The sequence below is a fragment of the Schistocerca serialis genome, chromosome 2 (genome assembly GCF_023864345.2).
Source record: "Schistocerca serialis cubense isolate TAMUIC-IGC-003099 chromosome 2, iqSchSeri2.2, whole genome shotgun sequence".
In the NCBI taxonomy this organism is placed as follows: domain Eukaryota; kingdom Metazoa; phylum Arthropoda; class Insecta; order Orthoptera; family Acrididae; genus Schistocerca; species Schistocerca serialis.
The window spans coordinates 420,254,779-420,282,006 of record NC_064639.1 but is presented as its reverse complement, the minus strand read 5'-3'; the positions used below and the strand labels follow the sequence as shown (position 1 = coordinate 420,282,006).

At 44.8% G+C, this 27,228-nt stretch overlaps 1 protein-coding gene across 1 annotated transcript in view; it reads right to left on the bottom strand.

Annotated features, from left to right (window-relative positions):
• The window catches only part of LOC126456032 (protein takeout-like), a 102,299-nt gene that overhangs the window by 31,461 nt on the left and 43,610 nt on the right, over nt 1–27,228 (bottom strand). Inside the window, exons 2-4 of the mRNA XM_050091786.1 lie at nt 18,476–18,568; nt 16,944–17,091; nt 5,401–5,534 (exon numbers count right to left, since the gene is read on the bottom strand). Of these exons, the coding sequence (XP_049947743.1) occupies nt 5,401–5,534; nt 16,944–17,091; nt 18,476–18,568 (375 nt within the window). The remainder of the gene's footprint in view (nt 1–5,400; nt 5,535–16,943; nt 17,092–18,475; nt 18,569–27,228) is intronic.

The window sequence follows — 27,228 nt, the reverse complement described above, 5'->3', positions numbered from 1 at the left end:
CAACGATGTTTTCACAATCTGAGGAAAAAATTGGTGATCGAATTTTAATGAGAAGATTCCGTCGTAACGAAAAACGCCTCTGTTTTAGCGATTGCCACTCCAATTTACGTATCATATCTGTGATCCTGTCTCCCCTATTTCGCAATAATACGAAACGAGCTGCCCTTCTTTGAACTTTCTCGATGTCATCCTTCAGTCTCAACTGATGCGGATCCCACATCTCACAGCAATACTCCATAACAGGGCGCACAAGCGTGGTGTAAGCAGCCTCTCTAGTAGACCTGTTGCACCTTCTAAGTGTTCTGTCAATGAATCGCAGTCTTTGGTTTGCTCTATCACATCATTATCTATGTGATCATTCCAGTGTAGGTTATTTGTAACTGTAATCCCAAAGTATTTAGCTGAATTTACAACCTTCAGATTTGTGTCACTTATCGCGTAATCGAAATGTAACGGATATCTTTTAGTACTCACGTGAATAACTTCACGATTTTCTTTGTTCAGAGTAATTGCCACTTTTCGCACCATAGATATATCACATGTAAAGCATTTTGTAATTTATTTTGGTCATCTCATGACTTTACAAGACGCTAATGACAGCATCATCTGCAAACAATCTAAGATGGGTACTCAGATTGTCTCCTATGTCGTTAATATAGATCAGGAACAATAGAGGGCCTGTAAAACTTCCTTGGGGAACGCCGGATATTACTTCTGTTTTACTCGATGACTTTCCGTCTATTACTACGAACTGTGACATTTCTGACAGGAAATCACGAATCCAGTCGCACAATTGAGGTGATATTCCATAGGCACGCAGTTTGGTTAAAAGACGCCTGTAAGGAATGGTGTCGAAAGCCTTCTGGAAATCTAAAAATATGGAATCAATTTGACATCCCCTGTCGATAGCACTCATTACTTCATGAGTATAAAGAGCTAGTTGTGTTTCACAAGAACGATGTTTTCTGAATCCGTGCTATGTCTCAATATTTCTTCGTGGTACTTCATAATGTTAGAACGCAGTATATGTTCCAAAGCCACACTGCAAATCGACGCTAATGATATGGGTCTGTAATTCGGCGGATTACTCCTACTTCCCTTTTTGGGTATTGGTGTGACTTGAGCAATTTTCCAGTCTTTACGAACGGAGCTTTCTGTGAGCGAATGGTTGTATATAATTGCTAAATATGGAGCTATTTTATGAGCGTACTCTGAGAGGAACGTGACTGGTATACATTCTGGACCAGAAGCCGTCCCTTTATTAAGTAGTTTAAGCTGCTTTGCTACACCGAGGGTATCTACTATGTTTCTCATCTTGGCAGTTGTTCTTGATTGGAATTCAGGAATATTTACTTCGTCTTCTTTGGTGAAGGAGTTTCGGAAAACCGCGTTTAATAACTATGCTTTAGTGGCACTGTCATCAGTGACTTCACCGTTGTTATCGCGCAGTGAAGGTATTGATGCGTCTCGCCACTGGTGTGCTTTATGTACGACCAGTATCTCTTTGGGTTTTCTGCCAGATTCCGAGACAGCGTTTCGTTGTGGAAGTTATTAAAAGCATCTCGCATTGAAGTGCGTGCTTTATTTCGAACTTCTGCAAAGCTTTTCCAGTCTTGGGGATTTTGCGTTCTTTTAAATTTGGCATGCTTTTTTCGTTGCTTCTGCAACAGCGATCTCACCTGTTTTGTGTACCATGGGGGATCAGTACCATCATTTATTAATTTATGGTATATATCCCTCAATTTCTGTCGATTCTGTCTCTCTGAAATCATTCCACAACTTTCCTACGCTTCCATGATCAGATCGGAAGGAGAGCCGACTGTCTCTTAAAAAGGCGTTAAGAGCATTTTTATCAGCTTCTTTACATAGATATACTTTGCGTTTCTTTTTGATGGTTGTAGGAGTTACGGTATTCAGCCTAGCAGCAACTGCCTTGTGGTCGTCACGATACTCCCTATTTGTCCAGGATTATTTGTTGCTAAGAGGTCACGTATGCTTTCGCAACCATTTACGCTTCGAGTGGGCTCATGAACTAATCGTTCAAAATAATTTTCTGAGAAAGCATTCAGTACAATGTAGGATAACGTTTTATGCCTACCGCCGGCTTTAAACGTGTAATTTTTCCAGCATATCGAGGATAGATTGAAGTCACCACCGACTACAACTGTATGAGTGGGGTACCTGTAGGAAATGAGACTCAAGTTTCCTTTGAAGTGTTAAGCGACTATATCTTATACTATTTCGCAGGAACTATCTACTTCAATTTCGCTACAAGGCAAAGTACGTTTGACAGCCATAAATACTCCAACACCAGCTGTATTTAATCTGTACTTTTTGAACACTATTAGATTGTTTGAAAAATTTCAGCTGAACTTACTTCCGGCTTTAGCCAGCTATCTGTACCTATAACTATTTGAGATTCTGTGCTTTCTATTAGGGCTTGGAGCCCTGGTTCTTTCCCAGTATAGCTATGACAATTTACAATACCGATCGTTCCTACAACTACTTTAGGGAGTGTTTTACCCGTTTCCTTTTAGGCGGATGCCATGTCTGTAGTTTCGTGAAACCCTCTAGCCTAAAAAACCGCCCAGTTCCTTCCACACAGCCCCCGCTTCCCGTGTAGTAGCTTTCTGTGTTGTGGACTCCTTACCTATTAAGCGGAACCCGGAAACCCACCACCCTGTGGAGCAAGTCAAGGAATCTGCAGCCCACACGGTCACAGAGCCACTAGAGCCTTTGATTCAGACCCTCCACTCGGCTCTGCACCAAAGGACCACAGTCGGTTCTATCGACGATGCTGCTGATGGTGAGCTCCTCCTTAATCTCGGAAGCAAGACTGGCATATTTTACCATTTACACTAGCCGCCCGAAACCAGAGAGAATCTCACCCAATCCAAAGCGATACGCGTCATTGGCACCGACATGCGCCACCACCCGCAGTTGACTGCACCCTGTACTCTTCATGGCATCCGGAAGCACCCTTTCCACATCCGGAATGACTCCCCCCAGTATGCTCACGGAGTGCACACTGGCCTCCTTCCCCTCCTTGGCAGGATGTTCCTAAGGGGCCCCATAATGTTGGAACTCCCAACTATCAGCAACCCCACCCTCTGCAAATGCCCAGACCTTCCTCTGGAACAGGGTGGACGACTGCAACCGACTTAGAGACTTCGTCAAACGCAGATAACGCCCGAAACCTGTTCGTCAAACGAACTGGGGAGGGGCTACGATCTGCCCCTCGGGAAGTCTCTTGGTGCCTGCTACCCAAGGGTGAGGTCAGCCTCAGCGCAGGCAGAACCGAGGGCGGCCGCAGCAGTGACCCTCGCATCCCCGCGTCCGACCCCCCCACAATGGTGCCCCTTGGCAGCAGCCTCAAGCTATGTGACGGGAGACAACACAGCCTGGAGCTGTGAGCGAAGGCTCACCAACTCAGCTCGCATCTGTACACAGCAATCACAGTTCCTATCCATTACTGAAGTTGCTCCTGTTTCAAGCACGTAAAAATATGTAACAAACAGTGTACTCGCCTTATTTAGCAGCAGGAACTCGAGATGCTGTCTCACTGACGGTCTAACCGTTCATAGTCCATGTTAATGAAAGTGCGTTGATATTGCTAAGAATGTGTTAAAAACATTTTCTGGTTCCAGACCCTACTTACACATGAGTATCACTTTAAAAAGTATGTTGTTAACGTAAGTGAACAACAATTACCGAATTTCGTTTTGGAAAGTGGGCATAAAGTATCCCCAGCCCCAAGCCCACCTTGATATTACGCGTTACAGAAAATATGTTGGTAATGAAGACTTAATATCGCTTTCGTACGTTTTACTTAAATAACTCAAAAATGCATCCTCCAGTGAAAACGTACCGCAGTACTGAATTAAACTACGTTAAATTTTCTACAAAAAATGTCCTGCACATTTTTTGTCTAGGACTAATAATTTGCACGAAAAAGGCGAGAGAACATTGCAAATGCAAATTTCTCGCGGCGCGCATGCACAGTAGCTTAGGTAGTTTTTATAGACCAATTTGAGGTAGTTTTCTGACTTTATAGACCACGATTATCCTGTATCGAATTGTTCGTTTGGACTTCCTCAGCACCACTGTGATGGATTGTATACAATTATACAGAGAATAATTGACAATGTACATTAGTTGTGTTCTATCTCGTTCATAATCACTAATACTATCACCCCTCAGCATGTACATTTCCTCCTGACTCGCCGTGTATAACACGAACAAGAGCGAACCCGACAATGATCCCTGTGGTGTGCCTGTAGTGATTATTCCCCACGTTTAAAATGCTGTTTCCTTGTGTATACTCCATGAGTTCCCTAATGTAACATCCTACCTTCTTTTAGTTAGATACCAGGACAACCAATTACCAGCAAGATCTCTAATACCATAATATTTGAGTGTCTCTAGGAGAATTCTGCAAACTGCACTGTCAAGTGCCTTTGACAAGTCAGAAACGATACGAGTTGGGAATGTTTTGTCGTTCAAATTTTGTATAGTCTGATTAGTGAATTGAAAAATACGAGTAGCATGTGCTCTGAAGAGATCCTTGTGAAATCCAAATTGAGGCTGACTAAGTACCTTATTTCGAGAGAGTTGTGTTATAGTTTTTGCATACATAATTGTTTCAAGCGCCAGGAGGTAACATAGCGCAAATGAGTAGCTGCATTTCCTCTGTAGCGACTGTGCCAACCAGTCTCTACACCAATTTTTAAAAGATTCAGCCTATTTGATAACGGCGGGCCACCCTACAATTTGGTAAGAATCGTGTGCTGTGTTATATGTCAGAATGAAACAAACATTTGTTCAACTTCCAAGCTTATTTGCTGAACTCTTATAAACAGTGCTTAGCTTAATTAGCAAATTGGTTTCGACCTGTCAACCGTTGCGATTACAGAGTTCTAAAAATTAATTACAAATTTTAAATTAATAATATTTTCCTTATCTACTTTTTATTATTTTTATTTCAATTTTTAGTAAACTTTTATTTTGTGTTACGTTATATTCATTTAGCTTATATGGTAGAGGACAAAACTATGCCGCTAGTCCTTGAAGCCACGCGGGATTAGCCAAGCGGCCTATGGCGCTACAGTCATGGACTGTGCGGCTGGTCCCTCCGGAGGTTCGAGTCCTCCCTCGGGCATGGGTGTGTGTTTTTGTCCTTAGGATAATTTAGGTTCAATAATGTGTAAGGTTAAGGACTGATGACTAGCAGTTAAGTCCCATAAAATTTCACACATATTTGAACATTTTAGAACAGTCCTTGAAATAAAGCGACAATCACCCTATTGAGAAGGTAATATTACTACGTTACAACTGTACCTGGTAAATTACAGAGAGCGAGAACACAGAAGCAGCTCTGCGAGGAGACATGGGCCAGCTTACCGAGCCTGAGCGTGGCGCGCCCGTTGCCGACGAGTGGCAGCAGCAGGATGTGCCCCTTGAGGTCGTAGTTGCCTTCCAGGCGCAGGTCCGGGATCTGCAGGCCGAACTCGAGGCGTTGCTGCTCCGTGTCCAGCCTGTAAACCACCACCACACGTACATCAGTGACATAGACAAATAAGGCTTCGACGCTGGTTTGGGATTTACGTTTTCTAGACTGGAGGTCTACAGTACACTCAACTATTGGTCTCCTCTCTACCATCACTCAGAGAATAAAAACGTTTAAGACGACGTATTGACTGCACAGAATCTCAAAGAAAAGGAAACAACAAGGATTATGGTTGTAGATTTTCTACGTTGCTGTACACAATTGAAGGGTAAGTTTTTCGAAACACCGTAATTGTCTCCCATTGCTACTCGTAAGTCTTAAATTTGACCCAAAGCTGCATACAACCTGCTGTGTCGTCCGAACAAGGCACAGCCGGGGCAAAAGCGCCACAGGTGGAAATATTCCATCTGGTGCCAGTGCGAATTCTACCATCGCCTGCCGCGCGGGATTAGCCGAGCGGTCTGGGGCGCTGCAGTCATGGGCTGTGCGGCTGGTCCCGGCGGAGGTTCGAGTCCTCCCTCGGGCATGGGTGTGTGTGTTTGTCCTTAGGATAATTTAGGTTAAGTAGTGTGTAAGTTTAGGGACTGATGACCCTAGCAGTTCAGTCCCATAAGATTTCACACACATTTGAACATTTGCCATCGCCTCGGGCGCTGCTGGCGATGAAGATACTGACTAAATCTGCGAATGACCGGACGACAGCGGACAGAAGCCCATTCGAAAGACAGAAGAGCAGTTCTCGCCCACTTGGTTAAAGATTATCGTTTAGGGATGACTTAGACAGGGAACGTCATTGAGCGAACTGTTAGAAGTGAACAGACAGTTATTGTAAATTGCATTTGCTATGCCGGCCGTTGTGGGCGAGCGGTTCTAGGCGCTTCAGTCTGGAACTGCGGGACCGCTACGGTCGCAGTTTCGAATCCTGCCTCGGGCATGGATGTGTGTGATGTCCTCAGGTTAGTTCGGCTTACGTAGTTCTAAGTTCTAGGGGACTGATTACCTCAAACGTTAAGTCCCGTAGTGCTCAGAGCCATTTGAACCATTTGCATTTGCTATGTACTGTGACGTTTACCTACGAATATTTGCACCTAGCCATTAAGGGCCAGTTTGTGTTATATTATATCCAGTGTTGCAGACTTCATTATTCGACAAATCACAAAGGTAAGTAAACCTTTCTAACTCATTTGCGTGACTTTGTTACTAATTTGTTCGAATGTTGTTGAACCTTCGTTCTCGTATCCTGTTACGTGACCCTGGGGGATAGCTGTGCAATAGTGGCAGGGAGAAATTGACTTAGCAGTGTACTGCACCAGAAGTCGTTTCATGCACTCACAAACTCGATCTACCGTAACAACAGTGGCAACTCGGCCTGCCCGGCAGTAGCGACGAGGCCTTTACGAAACCGGCGACGAGGCCTTACAAAACAACCCATCTCTGCAACGGTGCAAAAGCATGGCCAGCTGCGACGTCACTCTCGGGCTACGCGACGCTTCAAACAGTAAGGTGTCGATACATAAAACAAAAGCCATAGTTCAGTTCAGGTGAGCAGTAAGGTAGGCTAATGACGTCACACTTGCATCAAATTTCACTAACATTCTGCTGAACGCCATCTGGACGTGTCACACAATGAGAAGTTCGTCACAGCCACCTTAACCACATTCCAACCTTTGTTTTTACGCTTCTGCAAGGGAGAACAAAAGCGAAGACATTCAGCGTCGAAACCACGAGGTTTTCTTATGGATGGCCTAGGAAAACAGTTCAAAGACATCACCGTTCAGTATCGACACGAAAAGGTCTCAAAAGGTGGCATAAAGAGAGGCAATGAAACCACTGCTTCCTTTGGGACGATGACTCCCACACATTTTGCGGTCGAAAACGACAGTTCTCAGTGCGACGTCGTTCTTGGAGACATTTGACAACGCTGACACCTCCGTAGGCTCCACCAGTCCTCTATTGACATCATTGGCATGCAGTCACATCTTTGCTCTGGTATGCAGGGAGGAGCCAATAGGAACCGTTCAAAATCATTCGACGCAAGTTTAACGTGATCCGAAGCAGCAAAGAGTGTTTATTCTTTTTCAGCCCTCTTATCTCGCACCCTCCTGAGGCATGTTGTCGGGGAAAGAGTGAAGAGGAGGGAGGATGGAGGAGGGGGTTGGAGTGCGATAGTGCTGCATGCGTAAACAAAACCCCTAAACGGGTCATTTAAGACCTCCCCCTGCCCCCCCCCCCCCCTCTCCAACAATTCAGCACAGCGACCGTGACACCCGCGTACCTTTGTTCAGCACTTTAAAAATGTGCCTGTACAGAGACACGTGGTCACTGATTACTAGGCGTCGGTGTGACGGGCAACGATTTCGACACACCAGAGCTACGTCGCTGAACTAGGGTCTGCTGGCCGCATGCTCAATCGCTGCTGAAGTATACGTTTTCCTCGCCTTTTACCGTCACTGTTAATACATAGGGCCTATCGATAGGAAGTGTAGCGCATTAGACTGTGTGCGTAACTAAGTCGACATCAGATATTGCTTTGTATTTCTGTAGGGATCGCTGATGAGAATTACGACATTCTTCGGTAAATATGTGAGACACGATTCGCTTCCTGTCTTTTGTCATCACTTCTTCTTCGTTGACTTTCTTGCTTGCGGCAGAATTGCGTATAAGCATCCGTGTACCAGCTTTTAGCGAGTTCTGTAGTAGTAATTGTAATCTATCCTTTGTCTTTGTTTCACTGTCAAAGCATTTTGCTAACCCTTATCAATAATGATAATAAGATTTATCTTATTCATTGTAATTGAAATTGGAAGGAGGCCGGTTTCGTGACCTTTCGGTTAGCGCACCAACTACGCACCATCAGGTGCAGATTTACACACCTCAGAGAAGTCGAACTTTTGCAGTCTAAATTTGCTTCACAAAGTCCGCTTTACACTATTCTACGTAATGCAAAATAGTTTGTCGCATCACGTTTAATACAGATACTGTCCAGAGTCATCAAACACATCTTCTTGCCGACAAAGGTTTGGCACTTGATTACCAGTACATCCGGTAAACGTATCGACAAAATTTAACAGTCTCAGCAGAAAGTATAATGTACCAGCATTGCTTGATTTAACTCTGATTTATGTATTTGATACCTGTGTTGCTCATTGTGACCCATACCGACTTCCGAATAATCAATTTCAGTTTCTCTCTTATCTTTTTACTGGGATCGGTTACAACTAATATTGGATCTCTCTATCGAATGGGCACGTGAATTTTCACTTTAAATACTATTCTGTTTGTAATCAGAACCAAACCGACGTTTTGCGTTGACACTGGGCGTTGCATGAACCATGTTATGAACAGTATGTGTTTGGGGTGAGTCCAGCTACACATTGCTAAAACTAATTGCAAATTCCTCAATGGCAGAAAAAATGAGCCTAACGGCTGCTAGGAGTGGCACCCTTCATATTTCCATACATTTTATAAAAACTGATTGCGTGCGTGCGCGCGCGCGTGTGTGCGTGTGCGTGTGTGTGTGTGTGTGTGTGTGTGTGTGTGTGTGTGTGTGTGTGTGAGTGAGTGAGTGAGTGAGTGAGAGAGAGAGAGAGAGAGAGAGAGAGAGAGAGAGAGAGAGGAGAGAGGAACAGAGACACAGAGAGACACAGACAGAGACAGAAACAGAGACAGACACACACACACACACACACACACACACACACAGAGAGAGAGAGAGAGAGAGAGAGAGAGAGAGAGAGTGTATGTTCTTGCATGTTCCACATCTCCTTCTAAATCAGTGGACCGATTCCAACCATCCCTTATGCCAGCCAACAATCGCTTTAGGAGTAAGAACCACCTACCTGTCATAGTTCTGGAGACAAGATGTCATAAACATTGAGATGTACGACAAACTGCCTCATTGTGCACGGTGTTTAAATTTCTTACTCCTTTGCTACTAACTCCACTCGCAACATACACTCCTGGAAATTGAAATAAGAACACCGTGAATTCATTGTCCCAGGAAGGGGAAACTTTATTGACACATTCCTGGGGTCAGATACATCACGTGATCACACTGACAGAACCACAGGCACATAGACACAGGCAACAGAGCATGCACAATGTCGGCACTAGTACAGTGTATATCCACCTTTCGCAGCAATGCAGGCTGCTATTTTCCCATGGAGACGATCGTAGAGATGCTGGATGTAGTCCTGTGGAACGGCTTGCCATGCCATTTCCACCTGGCGCCTCAGTTGGACCAGCGTTCGTGCTGGACGTGCAGACCGCGTGAGACGACGCTTCATCCAGTCCCAAACATGCGCAATGGGGGACAGATCCGGAGATCTTGCTGGCCAGGGTAGTTGACTTACACCTTCTAGAGCACGTTGGGTGGCACGGGATACATGCGGACGTGCATTGTCCTCTTGGAACAGCAAGTTCCCTTGCCGGTCTAGGAATGGTAGAACGATGGGTTCGATGACGGTTTGGATGTACCGTGCACTATTCAGTGTCCCCTCGACGATCACCAGTGGTGTACGGCCAGTGTAGGAGATCGCTCCCCACACCATGATGCCGGGTGTTGGCCCTGTGTGCCTCGGTCGTATGCAGTCCTGATTGTGGCGCTCACCTGCACGGCGCCAAACACGCATACGACCATCATTGGCACCAAGGCAGAAGCGACTCTCATCGCTGAAGACGACACGTCTCCACTCGTCCCTCCATTCACGCCTGTCGCGACACCACTGGAGGCGGGCTGCACGATGTTGGGGCGTGAGCGGAAGACGGCCTCACGGTGTGCGGGACCGTAGCCCAGCTTCATGGAGACGGTTGCGAATGGTCCTCGCCGATACCCCAGGAGCAACAGTGTCCCTAATTTGCTGGGAAGTGGCGGTGCGGTCCCCTACGGCACTGCGTAGGATCCTACGGTCTTGGCGTGCATCCGTGCGTCGCTGCAGTCCGGTCCCAGGTCGACGGGCACGTGCACCTTCCGCCGACCACTGGCGACAACATCGATGTACTGTGGAGACCTCACGCCCCACGTGTTGAGCAATTCGGCGGTACGTCCACCCGGCCTCCCGCATGCCCACTATACGCCCTCGCTCAAAGTCCGTCAACTGCACATACGGTTCACGTCCACGCTGTCGCGGCATGCTACCAGTGTTAAAGACTGCGATCGAGCTCCGTATGCCACGGCAAACTGGCTGACACTGACGGCGGCGGTGCACAAATGCTGCGCAGCTAGCGCCATTCGACGGCCAACACCGCGGTTCCTGGTGTGTCCGCTGTGCCGTGCGTGTGATCATTGCTTGTACAGCCCTCTCGCAGTGTCCGGAGCAAGTATGGTGGGTCTGGCACACCGGTGTCAATGTGTTCTTTTTTCCATTTCCAGGAGTGTATTTTGCTGATCGTATCCACATATGCCGCTGAATGTACCTACACAAATACATTGCTATACGACACATAGCTCAAGTGATATGACGTCATAAACAATGAGATGCATGAAAAAATACTGCATCATTCACGGAGTTTTAATATAGTTATTCTTCACTACTGAGACACTGCTACAGTCGAGTCAGCCTACGGAAATCCCTGACACTTGGCAGCACTTTTGTCCGCAAAGCGCGGATGGCTGCAGGTGAAAACGACTGCCGTCTATAGATGTATGAGAGGCGTTGTCGTAAAGACGTTTACAAAATCGCTTTGTAGCTCCTGGACATGTAACTAGAAATACTGTTTAGCATCACGTTTGAGTTAAATAAACATTACAGAAGATTTGTATTTTGCACACTACGTTTCTTAATTTGGATACTGTACTTAAACCTTTGTATGTTAAGCATGTTTCTCTGTACCACTGTTCCATAATTTGTAAGGTGTTTGCCGGCCGAAGTGGCCGTGCGGTTAAAGGCGCTGCAGTCTGGAACCGCAAGACCGCTACGGTCGCAGGTTCGAATCCTGCCTCGGGCATGGATGTTGGTGATGTCCTTAGATTAGTTAGGTTTAACTAGTTCTAAGTTCTAGGGGACTAATGACCTCAGCAGTTGAGTCCCATAGTGCTCAGAGCCATTTGAACCATTTTGTAAGATGTTTTCACAAATAAGTGGAAATGTTTCCGATATTATAATACAGTACCCACACTTCATTTTTTTGTTCTTCGGTTGTAATAGAAAACTGGCAAAATGAATCCCTGAATTTGTCAGCTAGTATGTACATGGTGTTTACGTAAGAGCAAAAATGTAATAGGACATAGAGGATGCCCCACTGAACAATTTGAGGTTGGGAACCTGGAGTCGGAGAAACCAGCTCGAGGAGATAATAGGAATAAAATCACATTTCTGTGTACCTTTTTATTTACATTAGATACAGTTAACTGCAGATATCATAACTGAGGCAATGTACGTACCATTTGTACAGTATGTTACAAAATGTGCTGAAACTGACGGGTACGAACCTAACTACAAGCATGATATCGGCGAAAAAGATTCTGAAGCACTCTCACAAATATCCCTGGTGCGTTTCGAATCACATCACAGGCAACTGCAGTCCTGCCAAATAACTCCATCTCCATATCCACTGGGGACTCTTACACAAGCGACTTTAGATATCCGGATTGAAAATAATGAAGGCGGTTCAGGTCACGTGACCTCGCTGGTCATGGAATGGGTTCTCTTCTTCCAGTTCAGCGACCAGGAAGTACTGTGCCGGTACTGCCCCATTGTATTGTACTGTACATCTCTGAATAGCAACGAGAAATGAATAGGTATCACGTTGATTCATAGAACTTCTGTTACGGTACAATGTAAATACGATAGAACAGAGCTACTTTGTGGACAAGTGCAGTAAACAAAACCTGCATCTTGACTTCCTGGTAATCAGCCTCGTCCTCATTGTTTCCTTGCAGGAAATAAAGAATGTGCATGTAAGTAAACGGCACAGTACACATAATCTTGTATGCATGTTAGTATGAGTATCGTGGAAAACAATAACGCTAGACAAAGCGGTAGAACAGTTAACTTTCATATCTCCTTAAGCTGGCTTTTCCGACCCGAGGCTCCCTACCTCAAATTGTTCAGTGGAGCATCCTCTATGGACTGTTACAGTTTTGCACGCTCTTACGGACACACACTGTACACACACAGTATATATATATCTGCTGCTACAGTGGTAGGTTATCAAGATTTGCGTGAGTTTGAACGTAATGTTATAGTCGGAGCACGAGCGATGAGACACAGCATCTCCGAGGTAGCGATGAAGTGGCGATTTTTCCGTACGACCATTTCAAGAGTGTATCGTGAATATCAGGAATCCGGTAAAACATCACATCTCCGTTATCGCTGCGGCCGGAAAGAGATCCTGCAAGAACGGGAGCAACGACGACTGAAGAGAATCGTTCAATGTGAGAGAAGTGCAACCCTTCCGCAAATTGCTGCAGATTTCAGATTTCAATGCTGGTCATTCAGCAAATGTCAGCGTGCGAACAATTCAACGAAACATCATCGACATAAGCTTTCAGCGCCGAAGGTCCACGCGTGTGCCCTTGATGACTGCACAACATCAAACTTTACTCCTCGCCTGGGCCCGTAAACACCGTCATTGGACTGTTGATGACTAGAAACATGTTGCCTGGTTGGACAATGCATGGACCATGCGTGGACTGTTCAAACAGGTGGAGGCTCTGTAATGATGTGGGACGTGTACAGCTGGAGTGATTTGGGACCCCTGACACGTCTAGACAGGACTCTGACAGATGAGACGTACGTAAGTATCCTGTCTGATCACCTGCATCCATAGATGTCCATTGTGCATTCCAACGGAATTTGGGCAATTTCAGCAGGGAGAATGCGACACCCCAATCACCCAGAATTGCTACAGAGTGGCTCCAGAAACACTTTTCTGAGTTTAAACACATCCTCTGGCCACCAAACTCCCCAGATACTAACATCTGGGATGCCTTGCAACGTGCTGTTGAGAAGAGATCCCCACTCACTCGTGGTCTTACGGATTTATGGTGTCAATTCCCTCCAGCACTACTTCAGACATTAGTCGAGTACATGTCACGTTGTGTTGCGTCACTTCTGTGTGCTCTCGGGGATCACGATATTAGGAATGTGTACCAGTTTCTTTGGATCGTGTGTATGTATACACTGCTGGCCACCGTAAATGCAACACCCTGAAGGAAGCATCCGAATCAAGTGAAATTTACACCATGCGTTTGCAGCGATGAGATATGCAACTGATTAGAATTTCAGCGCAGACGCACATCACGCTCGCCTGTGGCGCCACCTCATAGCGCCATTTAAGGCTTGGCGATTTCGACGAGTGTACGTTCGGCACGTGTGTTTACCTTGTGGTTGTTTCACAAGACGATCAGTTATGCCTCGTAGACAACAGCGAACATCGTTTGATCAAGTATCCGAGTTCGACAGAGGAAGGATAGTGGCTTACCGAGATTGTGGATTATCATACAGAGAAATCGCTAGTCGTGTTGGACGAAACCAAACAACTGTAATGCGGATATGTGACCGTTGGATGCAGGAGGGTACGACGGACCGACGTGATCGATCGCATTCACCTCGGTGCACCACTGCACGTGCTGATAGGCAAATTGTGCACATGGCAATGACGGATCGCTCAGTGACATCCCGAACCATAGCACAGCACATTGCGTCTGTAACGCATCATCCAGTATCTGCGCGTACCATTCGACGCCGTTTACAGCAGAGTGGTCTGTCCGCAAGACGTCCATTGCTTCGTCTACCATTGACGCAGAACCACAGACGCCTCCGTCGCCAATGATGTGATGACAGACGGATGTCGATGGCAGAATGGAATGACGTTGTCTTTACTGACGAGGCACGCTTCTGTCTGCAGCACCACGATGGTCGGATTCGAGTGTGGAGACACCGTGGAGAGAGGATGCTGGACAGCTGCATTATGCACCGCCACACTGGTCTTGCACCGGGTATCATGGTATGGGGCGGTATTGGATATTACTCTCGCACGCCTCTAGTACGCATTGCCGGTACTTTAAATAGCCGGCGCTACATATCCGAGGTGCTGGAGCCAGTTGTCCTTCCTTACCTTCAGGGCTCGGCCACAGCCATATTTCAACAGGATAGTGCGCGACCACACGTGGCACGCATTGTCCAAAGGTTCTTCGTCAATCACCAGATTGAAGTGCTTCCCTGGCCGGCTCTCTCTCCGGATCTTTCGCCGATAGAAAACATGTGGCCCATGGTTGCTCAACGAGTGACCCAGACTACATCCCCAACTGCCACACCAGATATCTTTGGCAACGTGTGGAAGTTGCTTGGGCTGCTGTACCCCAGGAACACATCCAACGTTTCTTTGACTCAATGCTGAGACGTGTGGCAGCGGTGATCTCCAACAATGGCGGCTACTTTGGCTACTGATTCTGGCAGGAACCACATGTCACAGACGTCTGTAAAGGTAATCATTTGATACTTGGTCAACATGTTATCTACAAAATAAATTTTGTTGTGCTACCTCTTGTCTTTCTTGGTGTTGCATTTACGGTGGCCAGCAGTGTGTATATACAGGGTGTTTCAAAAATGACCGGTATATTTGAAACGGCAATAAAAACTAAACGAGTAGCGACAGAAATACACCGTTTGTTGCAATATGCTTGGGACAACAGTACATTTTCAGGCAGACAAACTTTCGAAATTACAGTAGTTACAATTTTCAACAACAGATGGCGCTGCGGTCTGGGAAACTCTATAGTACGATATTTTCCACATATCCACCATGCGTAGCAATAATATGGCGTAGTCTCTGAATGAAATTACCCGAAACCTTTGACAACGTGTCTGGTGGAATGGCTTCACATGCAGATGAGATGTACTGCTTCAGCTGTTCAATTGTTACTGGATTCTGGCGGTACACCTGGTGTTTCAAGTGTCCCCACAGAAAGAAGTCACAGGGGTTCATGTCTGGCGAATAGGGAGGCCAATCCACGCCGCCTCCTGTATGTTTCGGATAGACCAAAGCAATCACACGATCATCGAAATATTCATTCAGGAAATTAAAGACGTCGGCCGTGCGATGTGGCCGGGCACCATCTTGCATAAACCACGAGGTGTTCGCAGTGTCGTCTAAGGCAGTTCGTACCGCCACAAATTCACGAAGAATGTCCAGATAGCGTGATGCAGTAATCGTTTCGGATCTGAAAAATGGGCCAATGATTCCTTTGGAAGAAATGGCGGCCCAGACCAGTACTTTTTGAGGATGCAGGGACGATGGGACTGCAACATGGGGCTTTTCGGTTCCCCATATGCGCCAGTTCTGTTTATTGACGAAACCGTCCAGGTAAAAATAAGCTTCATCAGTAAACCAAATGCTGCCCACATGCATATCGCCGTCATCAATCCTGTGCACTATATCGTTAGCGAATGTCTCTCGTGCAGCAATGGTAGCGGCGCTGAGGGGTTGCCGCGTTTGAATTTTGTATGGACAGAGGTGTAAACTCTGGCACATGAGACGATACGTGGACGTTGGCGTCATTTGGACCGCAGCTGCAACACGGCGAACGGAAACCCGAGGCCGCTGTTGGATCACCTGCTGCACTAGCTGCGCGTTGCCCTCTGTGGTTGCCGTACGCGGTCGTCCCACCTTTCCAGCACATTCATCCGTCACGTTCCCAGTCCGTTGAAATTTTTCAAACAGATCCTTTATTGTATCGCTTTTCGGTGCTTTGGTTACATTAAACCTCCGTCAAAAACTTCGTCTTGTTGCAACAACACTGTGTTCTAGGCGGTGGAATTCCAACACCAGAAAAATCCTCTGTTCTAAGGAATAAACCATGTTGTCTACAGCACACTTGCACGTTGTGAACAGCACATGCTTACAGCAGAAAGACGACGTACAGAATGGCGCACCCACAGACTGCGTTGTCTTCTATATCTTTCACATCACTTGCAGCGCCATCTGTTGTTGAAAACCGCCTGAAAATGTACTGTTGTCCCAAGCATATTGCAACAAACGGTGTATTTCTATCGCTGCTCGTTTAGTTTTTATTGCCGTTTCAAATATACCGGTCATTTATGAAACACCCTATATATATATATATATATATATATATATATATATATATATGTGTGTATGTGTGTGTGTGTGTGTGTGTGTGTGTGTGTGTGTGGTGTGCCTTTCATCATCTGGCACCTAGGATATTAACACAAAATGAGTAAAGTCATCTATACATCCATCAGGGTTGGAAATACAGAGTGCAAGTTACTTATACATACTGTAGAAGATACAGCTTGTGACATGGTTTTCATAGTGAAGAGAATTAACGTTTCATTACTCTTCTCAGCTAGTGTACATCAAGAGACGTCCCCAATGCCTTCCTGCAACACGGAGGGCTCAACATTAAGCTTTCATTAAGGTGACCGAGAGGCATGCAGGCTGGAACTAGCGCGGCTGCGCGCGCAGCTCTCACCTGCCGAAGGTGGTGGTGGCGTTGGAGGGCCCCCGGACGACGATGTCGGAGAAGCTGCCCGAGACGAGGACGGCGCCCTGGCCCTTGCTCAGCGCCAGGCGCGGGATGCGCAGCGGCTCGTACGGCTCCACGCCGATCTCGGGAATGCCTGCCGACACCATAACAAGCGACCGCGCTTACTCGTCTATCGATCGGCATAGCAGTGAGAGGACCGCCATCGTTCCGAAATGGAAGTCACGGCGAGTCACTGCTGTTCACAGCGAGCTCGTTCCGGGGCGGTAATGATATCAGTAGCAGCCATCTTGTGATACACTTCCCCACTCTTGTTGTCAATCTAAGGTCGAATTCAACCACTCGATCCACTTCTGGCTCCTTATTCACCGTACACTATAGTTCCACGTATTCAAAGTTGTTCCGATGTGGCATACGAGGATCGTTCGGAAATCCTGCACACTGTGCATGCGCACTTCTTCTGCGGTGTCTTGATCTTGCATCAAGCTACACTGGTGCTACTGTTCACTTCCTTATTTCTACGAATTATACAGTTATCACTATCGACTGTTGGCAGCAACGGTTGAGCTTAGTTTCAGACACTACACAGAGTTGTCAGTCCTATGAGTATAAAGTCTTTCTCGGTCTCACTATGTCATTATCTATTCTGCGCTACCCTAAAAAAGTGCTGAGGCCGTCTAGTTTCGACATCTGGTCCGTGAGTACCATTCCCTACAAACTGCTGCTTATAGTGGCTCGTACTTTTCATTTAGTCACTCAGACGCACTGTACGACTGTAAAAGTTTAATCTGTAAAATTTTTATTCCTCACCTATCATTTTGGTGAAGAGGACAGCAATCCCTTCCATTTTTAGTAATCTGATTAGAATTTAATGTTACTACTTAAATATTTAATATTACGTAAATTGGATAATGGTACACCACGCAAGATAAACGTTTCGCCAATCCTTTTGAAAAAGAAATGGCAACTGCAGAATATTTTATATCCTAAAGAACACTATGTATAACCAAATGCTTGGAACAAACTTTTGGCCTACTTGGAAGATCACCATTGTGAGTGTGAAACTTCTATCCTACACGACCACACAGTTGCTTGTATCAAATGAAAACCTGCAGCCGAGAACTTTGTGTATAACCGAAACTATAATTTTTTTTTTTTTACTTTACGAATCTGTAGCTCTTGGTGACAGTGTTTCATACTAAGAGGCGAGCCGAATATTGTCACTTTCAAATTAGCTACCAAGATGATGTGGTTGCGAAGAATGGGCTGGCTGCAAACTCAGTAAAGTTATGAACAGTTCAAAATTATAACATTTTATGGCGCGTTTTGGTTCAGTTATGTGAATAAATCTTTATAAGATTTTTAAACCCTAATTCAAATTTTCTCTTCATATTTTCACCACATCCAAATTTTATATGTCACATGTTATACGTAACCCAAATTGGCAGAAGTTCATCCGAAGTGTCTGTAGATTTCGTGTCAAACTAATATTAAGGTATTATTTTCTGACGTACACGTACCTTTTGCTAGATAAGGAAACATGTGCTGGAACAGTTCCTTGATGCAACCATTGGCATTCGGATCCTTCCGTGGACACGGGCGAATGTACTCGGCTGTAAAAAGAAGGTAAGCAAAGATTAGTAAACAATTATTTCCAGGAATAAAATGAGATAAGGCATCCTCGAAACTCCTATTGTTATTTATTGTAGTGTTCGATTCTCAGCCTTCTCGGCTGTGAAACGTACAGTAGTTCACTGTACGTTTGCCTCCTTTCTTTTTCTAACAAACAGACCGATGTGTAACCACGGAAGGCAGTTAGAGAAAAGAGCAGTCTTAAACAATAACAGTCATGAGGACGGTATGGATAAACGCATAAAGAAATCAAGAACAGAACTGTATTTCAGAAACTCAGAATAATCAAGGAGAGTCAAAAGTATTACATTTTTAATACTTGAAAAATAAATAAATAAATACCCTTCAAAGCTATTAACAGGAACCGATGACCTCAGCAGTTTGGTCCCATAGCAACTTACAACCTGCCAAAAGCTAATAACCATTGAAAACATGAACACAAAGAGAAATTATCGTTTCTTCCGGGATGAACACGGCCAATGCAATTACCCAAACCGATAATTGCTAATTAATTTCATGCGAAAGAACAAATCCATTAACAGAACCAAGGGAATAGGCAAATTGTACAATTTTTCTACAGACAAAATGCCCAAAGAATATTAATGTTAAATCGCCATAACTCTAATAAATAAGAATTAATTCAAATAGATAGTTTTAGGAAAGATGCACAAAAGTGACAAGCGTGAGTTGTTTCCTTGAAAACAACTTTTCAAATATCAACAAAGGTCCTGTCGCATACACTGCTGGACTAGCAACTCTACCAAGAAAAGATATTTGTTCAGAGAAGTATGTAGCAGAGCCTACAATGGATGTAAAAAGTAGAAAAGCATTAGTACATAAATTCGTTAAGAATTGTTTGCAAGCCTCTGAATTCGTATCTTGTTCCAATGGAATTTCAATAACAGGCTATTAACATCAGATATGTAAGTATACGAGAAAGAGGAATTAGCGTACTGATGGTTCGTATGCGGCTGCACAACTGGACTTCGAAAAATGAGAATGTTTACGACGTGGAATCGAGGGGAGCGAGGGACAAATGCAGAAAACAGTGTTAAGAAGACATTTTTGGCAACGATGACAGTTATTTTTCAGAAATTTTACAAATAGCTACCATTATAGTCATAAATATTCCAAAAATGAAAGAGTGTAGAAAATAACCGGAAATCACTTACTGAACTGTGTAATAAAGCCCATAGCTATTATATGAATTTAAATATATTTTTACTTTATTTTTTAATGATCCTCAGTGTTTGAGTTACTGACTTAAGAGATAATACAATACTTTGTAGTACCGGTACTGGTATGAGTTAAATCGTGAGATGTCCCCTGTCTTCAAGCAAATGATAGAACGCAGTTTGTCTCATCAGTATACTGTCAGAAAGAAGTTGATACTCCCAAGAGTTTTCCGGCATCTTAGCAGGAGAGAGAGCGAGGTGTCCTTAACGACGTAGATACTTTCTCCAGAAATCTTCCGCTGCGACACGCGCGCTTTCGTGCATTGTCCTTCCGCTCTCGCCACTCATTACACGCAGGCGTCCTGGCTGACCGCCGAAACCGTGTGACAGTCTTGCCAGTCCCGACTGCTTAGAAAACTCAAGGAAACGCCTGTGCACCTCGAGCTGTGAGAGCCACATTTCAAATGACATTAAGTTTGGTAATGGCAGAAGGAACACGACACTCTTCCATTAGAGGCAGTCTAAAAGTGTTTGATTGATTTTTTTCCCTATATAAAAGCCCCATCTGAATCTATTCATATATAAATTGCACCCAGCGCTATGTATTTGTTGTTAATAATAACAGTATATTTTTATTGTAAGTATCTTGAAATGTATCAATCCAAAAAAGTCAGGTCCATAATTCTGATTTCACATGGCCATTGTATTTATGAACTCTGAAGAACTCTCTAGATTCACTGTAAACTTAAGCCAGAGAGTGCTGCATATCGAGACTGCAGGTATATGCACAAGTTTCTGTGTTGTTAGCCAGAAAGTGTAAATTATGATCCTCATTGCTACGTTTTCGAATCAGAAATCAAAATGTGACTCTTCAATACAAACGTATGTCACGTTATGGCTCCGATGTATCTCAGGCGCAAGTTTAACTGAAGGGAAAGTTCGCATTAGGCTATACAGTCACTCGTAGTAACGTCTTTGTGATGAAAATAGGTGCACAAGAACTATATGAAATGGAATCAGAATCAAAGTTAGAATTCATGGATAAGGTTACAGTAATTTTTGTGTAGCTAGCTATCTCACAGAACGTAATGCGGAAAAATATTGTATAAGAATTATTAAATGATTTACTAAACGTTCTCTTACTTATTATGACAATTTGGAAGATTATAATCCTTTGGCTATAGTTTTATGAAACAAAAGCTATGAGAATATTGTGTACTGATGCTGAGATAGTCTTCCAGGGCAGTCGGCAGTACTGCAGATGATAAGTTACATCTTATATTCAGCTAATCTGAGGCGATAAGTTTTCTTAGGAAATGGTCAATTCGAGCCGAAATTATCCCAGACGAAATAACATTGGAGAAAACATCATATTTCTGGTATCTTTCGGGGCAGTTTACATTTCATAATAAACATTAGAGGAACATAATAGAACATAGGATGTCATTTACGGTTGCAGGAACACTCAAAGTGACGAAAGATCCCCTGTAAAATTCCATGACTAATGAAATCTCCATTTTTTCGTGAGTCAAAGCTTCCATCACCGAAACAGAGTGTTACTAGGCGAACATAAGGATACCAGTAACCCTCCGCACTCACCACCGGCCCTCACTCCAACCCATAAGTCCCGATTCTTTAAAGAATCTAACTCCTTTGTACAAAACAGCTTTAAACGTCTGACTACTTTACAAATGAGATATCGTGTTTAACATTTCACATAAGGGGGAAAAAGTCCAAAAAATCTTTAAGTTTTGTTTAAACTTTGTATGAAGTCTCAAAGTGCTCTCATACACTAATACTGGATGAATATAGTCTGGGTAATTTGTGCGCCGTGAGTTAAGCCGTCTCAAGACATTTACAGTTTCTAAATATTAATAAATGGTTTATTGAGTTAAACATTTTATCGTAAAATTAGGTCCTTTAATGAGTAGATTATGACTGCATCTTGAATTTTTAAAGTCGGTCATTAATTACATGAAACACTGAAAGTCAAATGTTTGGTTGCCCCTGAGAGTATCTGTCACCGGGTAATGGTTTTAGGTGTTTAATATTATAGATGACATTCCTGATGAGAACAACGTTTGAAGCAGAGCAAACAGAAATCAATAACATTTACTTAGGCTCACAACTATGCAGGACACATTAATGTGACCGCCGCCTCTGTTCGACGTCCAAGTACAATAACCATTCACAGATGGCAGATGACAGCATTAGCAATGAAGGGTATTTTATTCATTTAGGATATGGCTAACACAGACATATAAAAAAATTTAATTACATATACATATGTACATATTTCCCCACAAGAAACTTGTCTTTACAACTGAATATCCAGTCCTTCAATCGTGCGCACTGCATCTGGAGCTGCTAGCAGGAAGTCCTCTTCGGCAACGTGATAGGCCTGAATCCTGCATTCACTGACAATGTGGTGAACAGTCTGGTACGGAGCCCCGCAATCGGAGGCTGGGTTAGGCAGCTTCTTCCACTTAAAGAGAACATCCCTGCATCGGCCATGGCCGGTACGGATTCTGTTGAGAGTAGTCCAGATCTTGCGTGGTAGGTCGAATCCACTTGGAAGTTTAGCACCTGAGAAGATGTTATGCATGTGCACGTCTGTCACTGCTTCCCACCTATCTTTTCATTCTTCAAGAGGTTTGAAATCCTTAGCAACCATGTCAGCAGCATCGCACAGAGCTGCTCACGTCCGTGGGTTTAACCTTAAAATACCTTACACGTGCCTCCTGGGTGGTGCTAGTTGAGCAACAGTGATTACAGGCAGCCAGACTATCCATAGGATCTCCTGGCAATGACATATCAACTAAATAGCAGAATGGAGGGTGTACGAAGCGTGTTGGAAAGATGCAGGAAACAGTGCAACCGTTGTCGTAATGCGGGAACTGAGAGGTTATCTGACGTCCAAATGGGCTTGATCATTGACTTTCGGCCCATGGATGGAAGAATTTTCGGAACGGCTAAGTTTGTAAACTGTTAGTGTGCCGCCGTAGTGAAAAGTATACCGTGCATGACAAAATGGCGCTATCGGAAACGGGCGCAGAGGTGAATGTGGTGTACGACAGGCGTAGATGACAGGAGTGAACTATGGCTGCGGAGATGTGTACAGGCAAATAGATGATCAAATGTTGAGCAGCTGACGGCCCAAATGAACCAAGGGGCTATTAACAGTGTCAAAGACCGTTCAGCGAACGTTGCTGCGTATGGGCCTCCGCAGCAAGCGCCTGGTTCGTCACCCATGCTGACCGCTGTCCGTCGGCGACGAAGGTTGGAATCTGCACGCCAAAACCGCATCTGGACGTCCACTGTGTGGCGACACATGGCCTTTTCAGATGAAATACGTTTTATGTCCCAGCGTATATATGGTCGCTGGCGTATACGTCACGAAACTTCTGAAAGTTAACACCCTGCCACAATCGTAGGAAGGTTCCTGTCCGGAGGCCATTCCCTAGGAGATCTCGTCATTATGGAAGGCACAATGGACCGTTGGAGACCATGTCCACCCTCACATCATTTTTATTTTTATTCGGCGTTATGATATCTACCAGCAGGACAATGCAGTGTGTCAACTCGCAGTAAAAATGTAAATGTCGTGTGACTAGGGGCTCACGTCGGGTGGACCGTTCGCCGGGTGCAAGTCTTTCGATTTGACACCACTTCGGCGACTTGCGTGTCGATGGGGATGAAATGATGATGATTAGGACAACACAACACCCAGTCCCTGAGCGGAGAAAATCTCCGACCCAGCCGGGAATCGAACCCGGGCCCTTAGGATTGACATTCTGTCGCGCTGACCAATTTTTTTCTTTTTTTCCGGGTCTCCTTCCTCCCCTTCAACCTGTCCTTTACCCTCGCCAATTTTTGCACGCGCTTCTTCTGAGCGACAAACTAAGTATGCCCCTTCTGCTGCCTTTGTTTTCAACAGGGCTTGAATAAAAATAAATGTAAATTCCATTACACTGAGAAGGCATTCACATTATTGTTATGGAAACGTAACGGCATCTATAACTTTCTTTCTCCGTGCGTGGAAAAACGGAAAGAAGCAAACTCATTATTGCTGAAAAGTAAAACTCTCTTTTTCAGAAAGGTAACGACACATAAATACCATAAATATGTCTTCCTGTGAAAGGAAGGGAGGAAAGAATGATCTTCTCTGATTACTTGCTGTTGGAAATCATCCTCCTGCTACGTGAAGTACCACCTTGTACCACAAAGCATTCGTCTAATATACGAAATGCTTGGATGGATAATGTAAATTACGCACTTCTATTGGTTACAGTATTGTTTTAGTCAAAAATTTGCGTAATTTGCTTTGTATTTTTTAGTACACATCAACTTGTGGTCCTCAGTTGTAAGGTATACCCAGAAGTCCTCCCTATTGCTTGATTCTTTTGTTAGGATGTAATGCATCGTTTGGCCTTTCAACCAGTTGATTGCGTTTCGTTTTGTTTTAGGGTAAGGTATACTGTCAGGGTTTAAAAATTCAGCAGGCGTAACGACGTTGGCCGTAGTTCTTCTGACGCTCGCTATCTTTTGTCTTATGTAGAGCCATATGTCTTTTACTTTGTCACACAACAATCTATGCTCTTCGGTATCTGGTATATCACATAATGTACACAGCGGTGACTCGGCCAATCGAATAGAGTGAAGTTTAGAGTTCGTCGTAATTTTCCTGTTTACAGAAAAGTACCTGGTCGATCTGACATACGTTGGCAGGTTCCGGCAGTGAATATATTCCCATATTGCTTCCCAGTTATAACAAGGATACTTTTGTTCTACGTCGTTTCTGGTTTTGTCTTTCATCAAGTTATTGTAAAGTTCTTTCACTTTCATGATGTCTTTTTCAGGGATCCTTGCCTGTATGTAGCTGTATTCCACTAAAAAGTATTTCAAGTGGTGTAGTCCACTGGGTATGTGTTGGACATTTATAGGTGCACTGATGTCAGCAGGAGCTATTTCATTTAACAAATGTGCAGCTAGGGTGCCACGTGGTCCTTTCCATTGGTTTTATGTGGTAGAAAGGAATAAGGCTTGCGCTTTTTTGCTGATATCGGTGAGATTTAACCCACCACATTTCGTAGGGAGCAGCAGAATGTCATATTTGACTTTTAAAATTCGTCCGCGGTTGACAAAATGTCCTACTGCAGATGCGATACTCAGCTACTAGGGGCGGACAACTCGCAGTGTATATGCATGATTTGAAGAGCACAAGGATGAGTTTACCATACTGCCCTGGCTACCAAACTCCCCGGATTTGAACGCAATGAGAATCTGTGGGACCACCCTCGATCGTGCTGGTCGCGACATGGATCCTCAATCGAGAAACCTAGCGCAGCTGGCGACAGCAGTGAGCCGGAATGGCTCCACATCCCTGTCGGCACCGTCCCGAACCTCATTGACGTTCTTCCTGCACGCCTCGCAGCGGTCCGTGCTGGAAAAGGCGATATATTCATACTTTTGACAGGTGGTCACTTTAGTGTGACTGGAAAGTGTACATTGCGCAGGATCATATGAAGGTGGTAGAGCATACAGTAACGAATGCAAGAAGGAAGCTTGAAGCAACTCTTTTGCTACAGTTCGGCACGCAGAAAAGCAACCGGAAGCCGAGAACTACTTATACAGATTAGTACAAACTGTCCCAGTCCACACCCGGAACGGAAGAGCAAGACGAAGATTCTACATAGAGCGTTAAAGTATAGGTTCGTGAATAAGGTTGCGTTTAGAAAAGGGAAGTGTTACTGGAAACTACACCCGAGTGCTGGTGCTGCTTCTTCTGCGTCGTAGTGGTAGCTTCGATCGTTCAGCTAGACGAGACTGGGAACGTGTATCAAAACAAAGCGGACTGACTGGTGGCGAGCGTTAACTACAGGTGCGGAGAGCAGGTCAGGACTGGACGGGTGCGCCCGCTGCACGCCGTGGCGTAACGAGCGCGCAGGCGGCTGCGGCCGGCTCGCCTGCAGTTGCGCAACGCGGGTTTCTCCTTTCTCCGCGAGGCGACCACTTGCCGCTTTGGCTTACGCAACGGCGCGAATCCAGTGACAGGCGCTCCTGATTTCATCTCACTTTCCCAAATGTCAATGTCATGTTATGAGCTCATTTATCTGCTATCTACGAGTATCTATCTCCTTTCATCTGTCGCTATACGCTGCACGCCCTGCTGCGGGTCTATCTATATGATCAGGCTAGGAACTATTGTAGGGATTTTGATACGTCTCTAATAGTTAAACTGATGCGCGAGGACGATATGTGTACGAGATGTGATCAAAAAGGCCGCTTCAAAGTTATCCCCATCCCCATAAGATACAACTCACTTGTACCAGAGCTTTTTCGAATCTTGGAAGCACTTCTGGAACTCAATTTTCGTTATGGTGTTCAGCCTCTTTAGCAATTCTATCACATCAGTGATGGCAAAATGGCGTCCTTTCAAGGTTCTCTACAGCCTCGGGAACCGGAAGAAATTGCAGGGGGCCATGCCCGGTGTATATGGTGGCTGAAGCAACATAATGGTTTTGCTTGTATCAAAAAAACCACGAACAAACATTGAGGTGCGACCGGTAGCATTAACGTAATGCAATTTTCACAAGTGGTATTGCCACAATTCTGGCCGTTTCCTTCGGACTGCGGCACGCAAACGGGGTACAACTTCCAGGTAGCATTCCTTATCGACCGTACGACCATAAGGCAGGAGCTACCGAGATGGCACAGTGGTTAGCACACTGGATTCGCATTCGGGAAGTCGGTGGTTCAATCCCACGTCCGGCCATCCTGATCTAGGTTTTCCGTGATTTTCTTAAATATCTGCAGGCAAATGCAGGGATTATTACTTTCAAAGGGCACGGCCGCCTTCCTTCCCCATCCTCCCCCAATCCGATGAGACTGATGACCTCACTGTCTGGTCTCCGCCCCCAAAACAACCACCCAACGAGGAACTCATGATGCACTCTCCCACTGTAATTCAGCGAACAGTGAGAAACTTCACATATGATCGAACTTCTCGATTTTTTTTTTTCGATCTTGACACTTCAGGCAATTTCCATTGGAACGACTGGGCCATGGTTTCGGCGTCATACCCGTATACCCATGTTTCGTTACCTGTTATAACCTTCTTTATAAGTGCTAGATTGTTGTCGACTTCATTCAGCAATTCCTGAGCTAAGTCTACGCTATGTCGTTGTTAGTCCAAATTCAAGAGTTTGGGAATAAACTTTGCTGCTATACGTTTCATGTTCAAAACATCCGAAAACAATTGATTGGTATTAGCCCTCAGTTATGTCGACATCATCAGAAACCTCTTGATGTTGGTTCGGGGATTTTCCAGAACCAGTTTCTTTACTTCTTGTACAATGTCGCCAGTAATTGACATGCTAAGGCGCCCAGGGCGCTCATTGTCTCTAACTGTCTTTGGAATGTTTATGTTATTGCTGTTGTGGTATTCAGTCCAAATACTGGTTTGA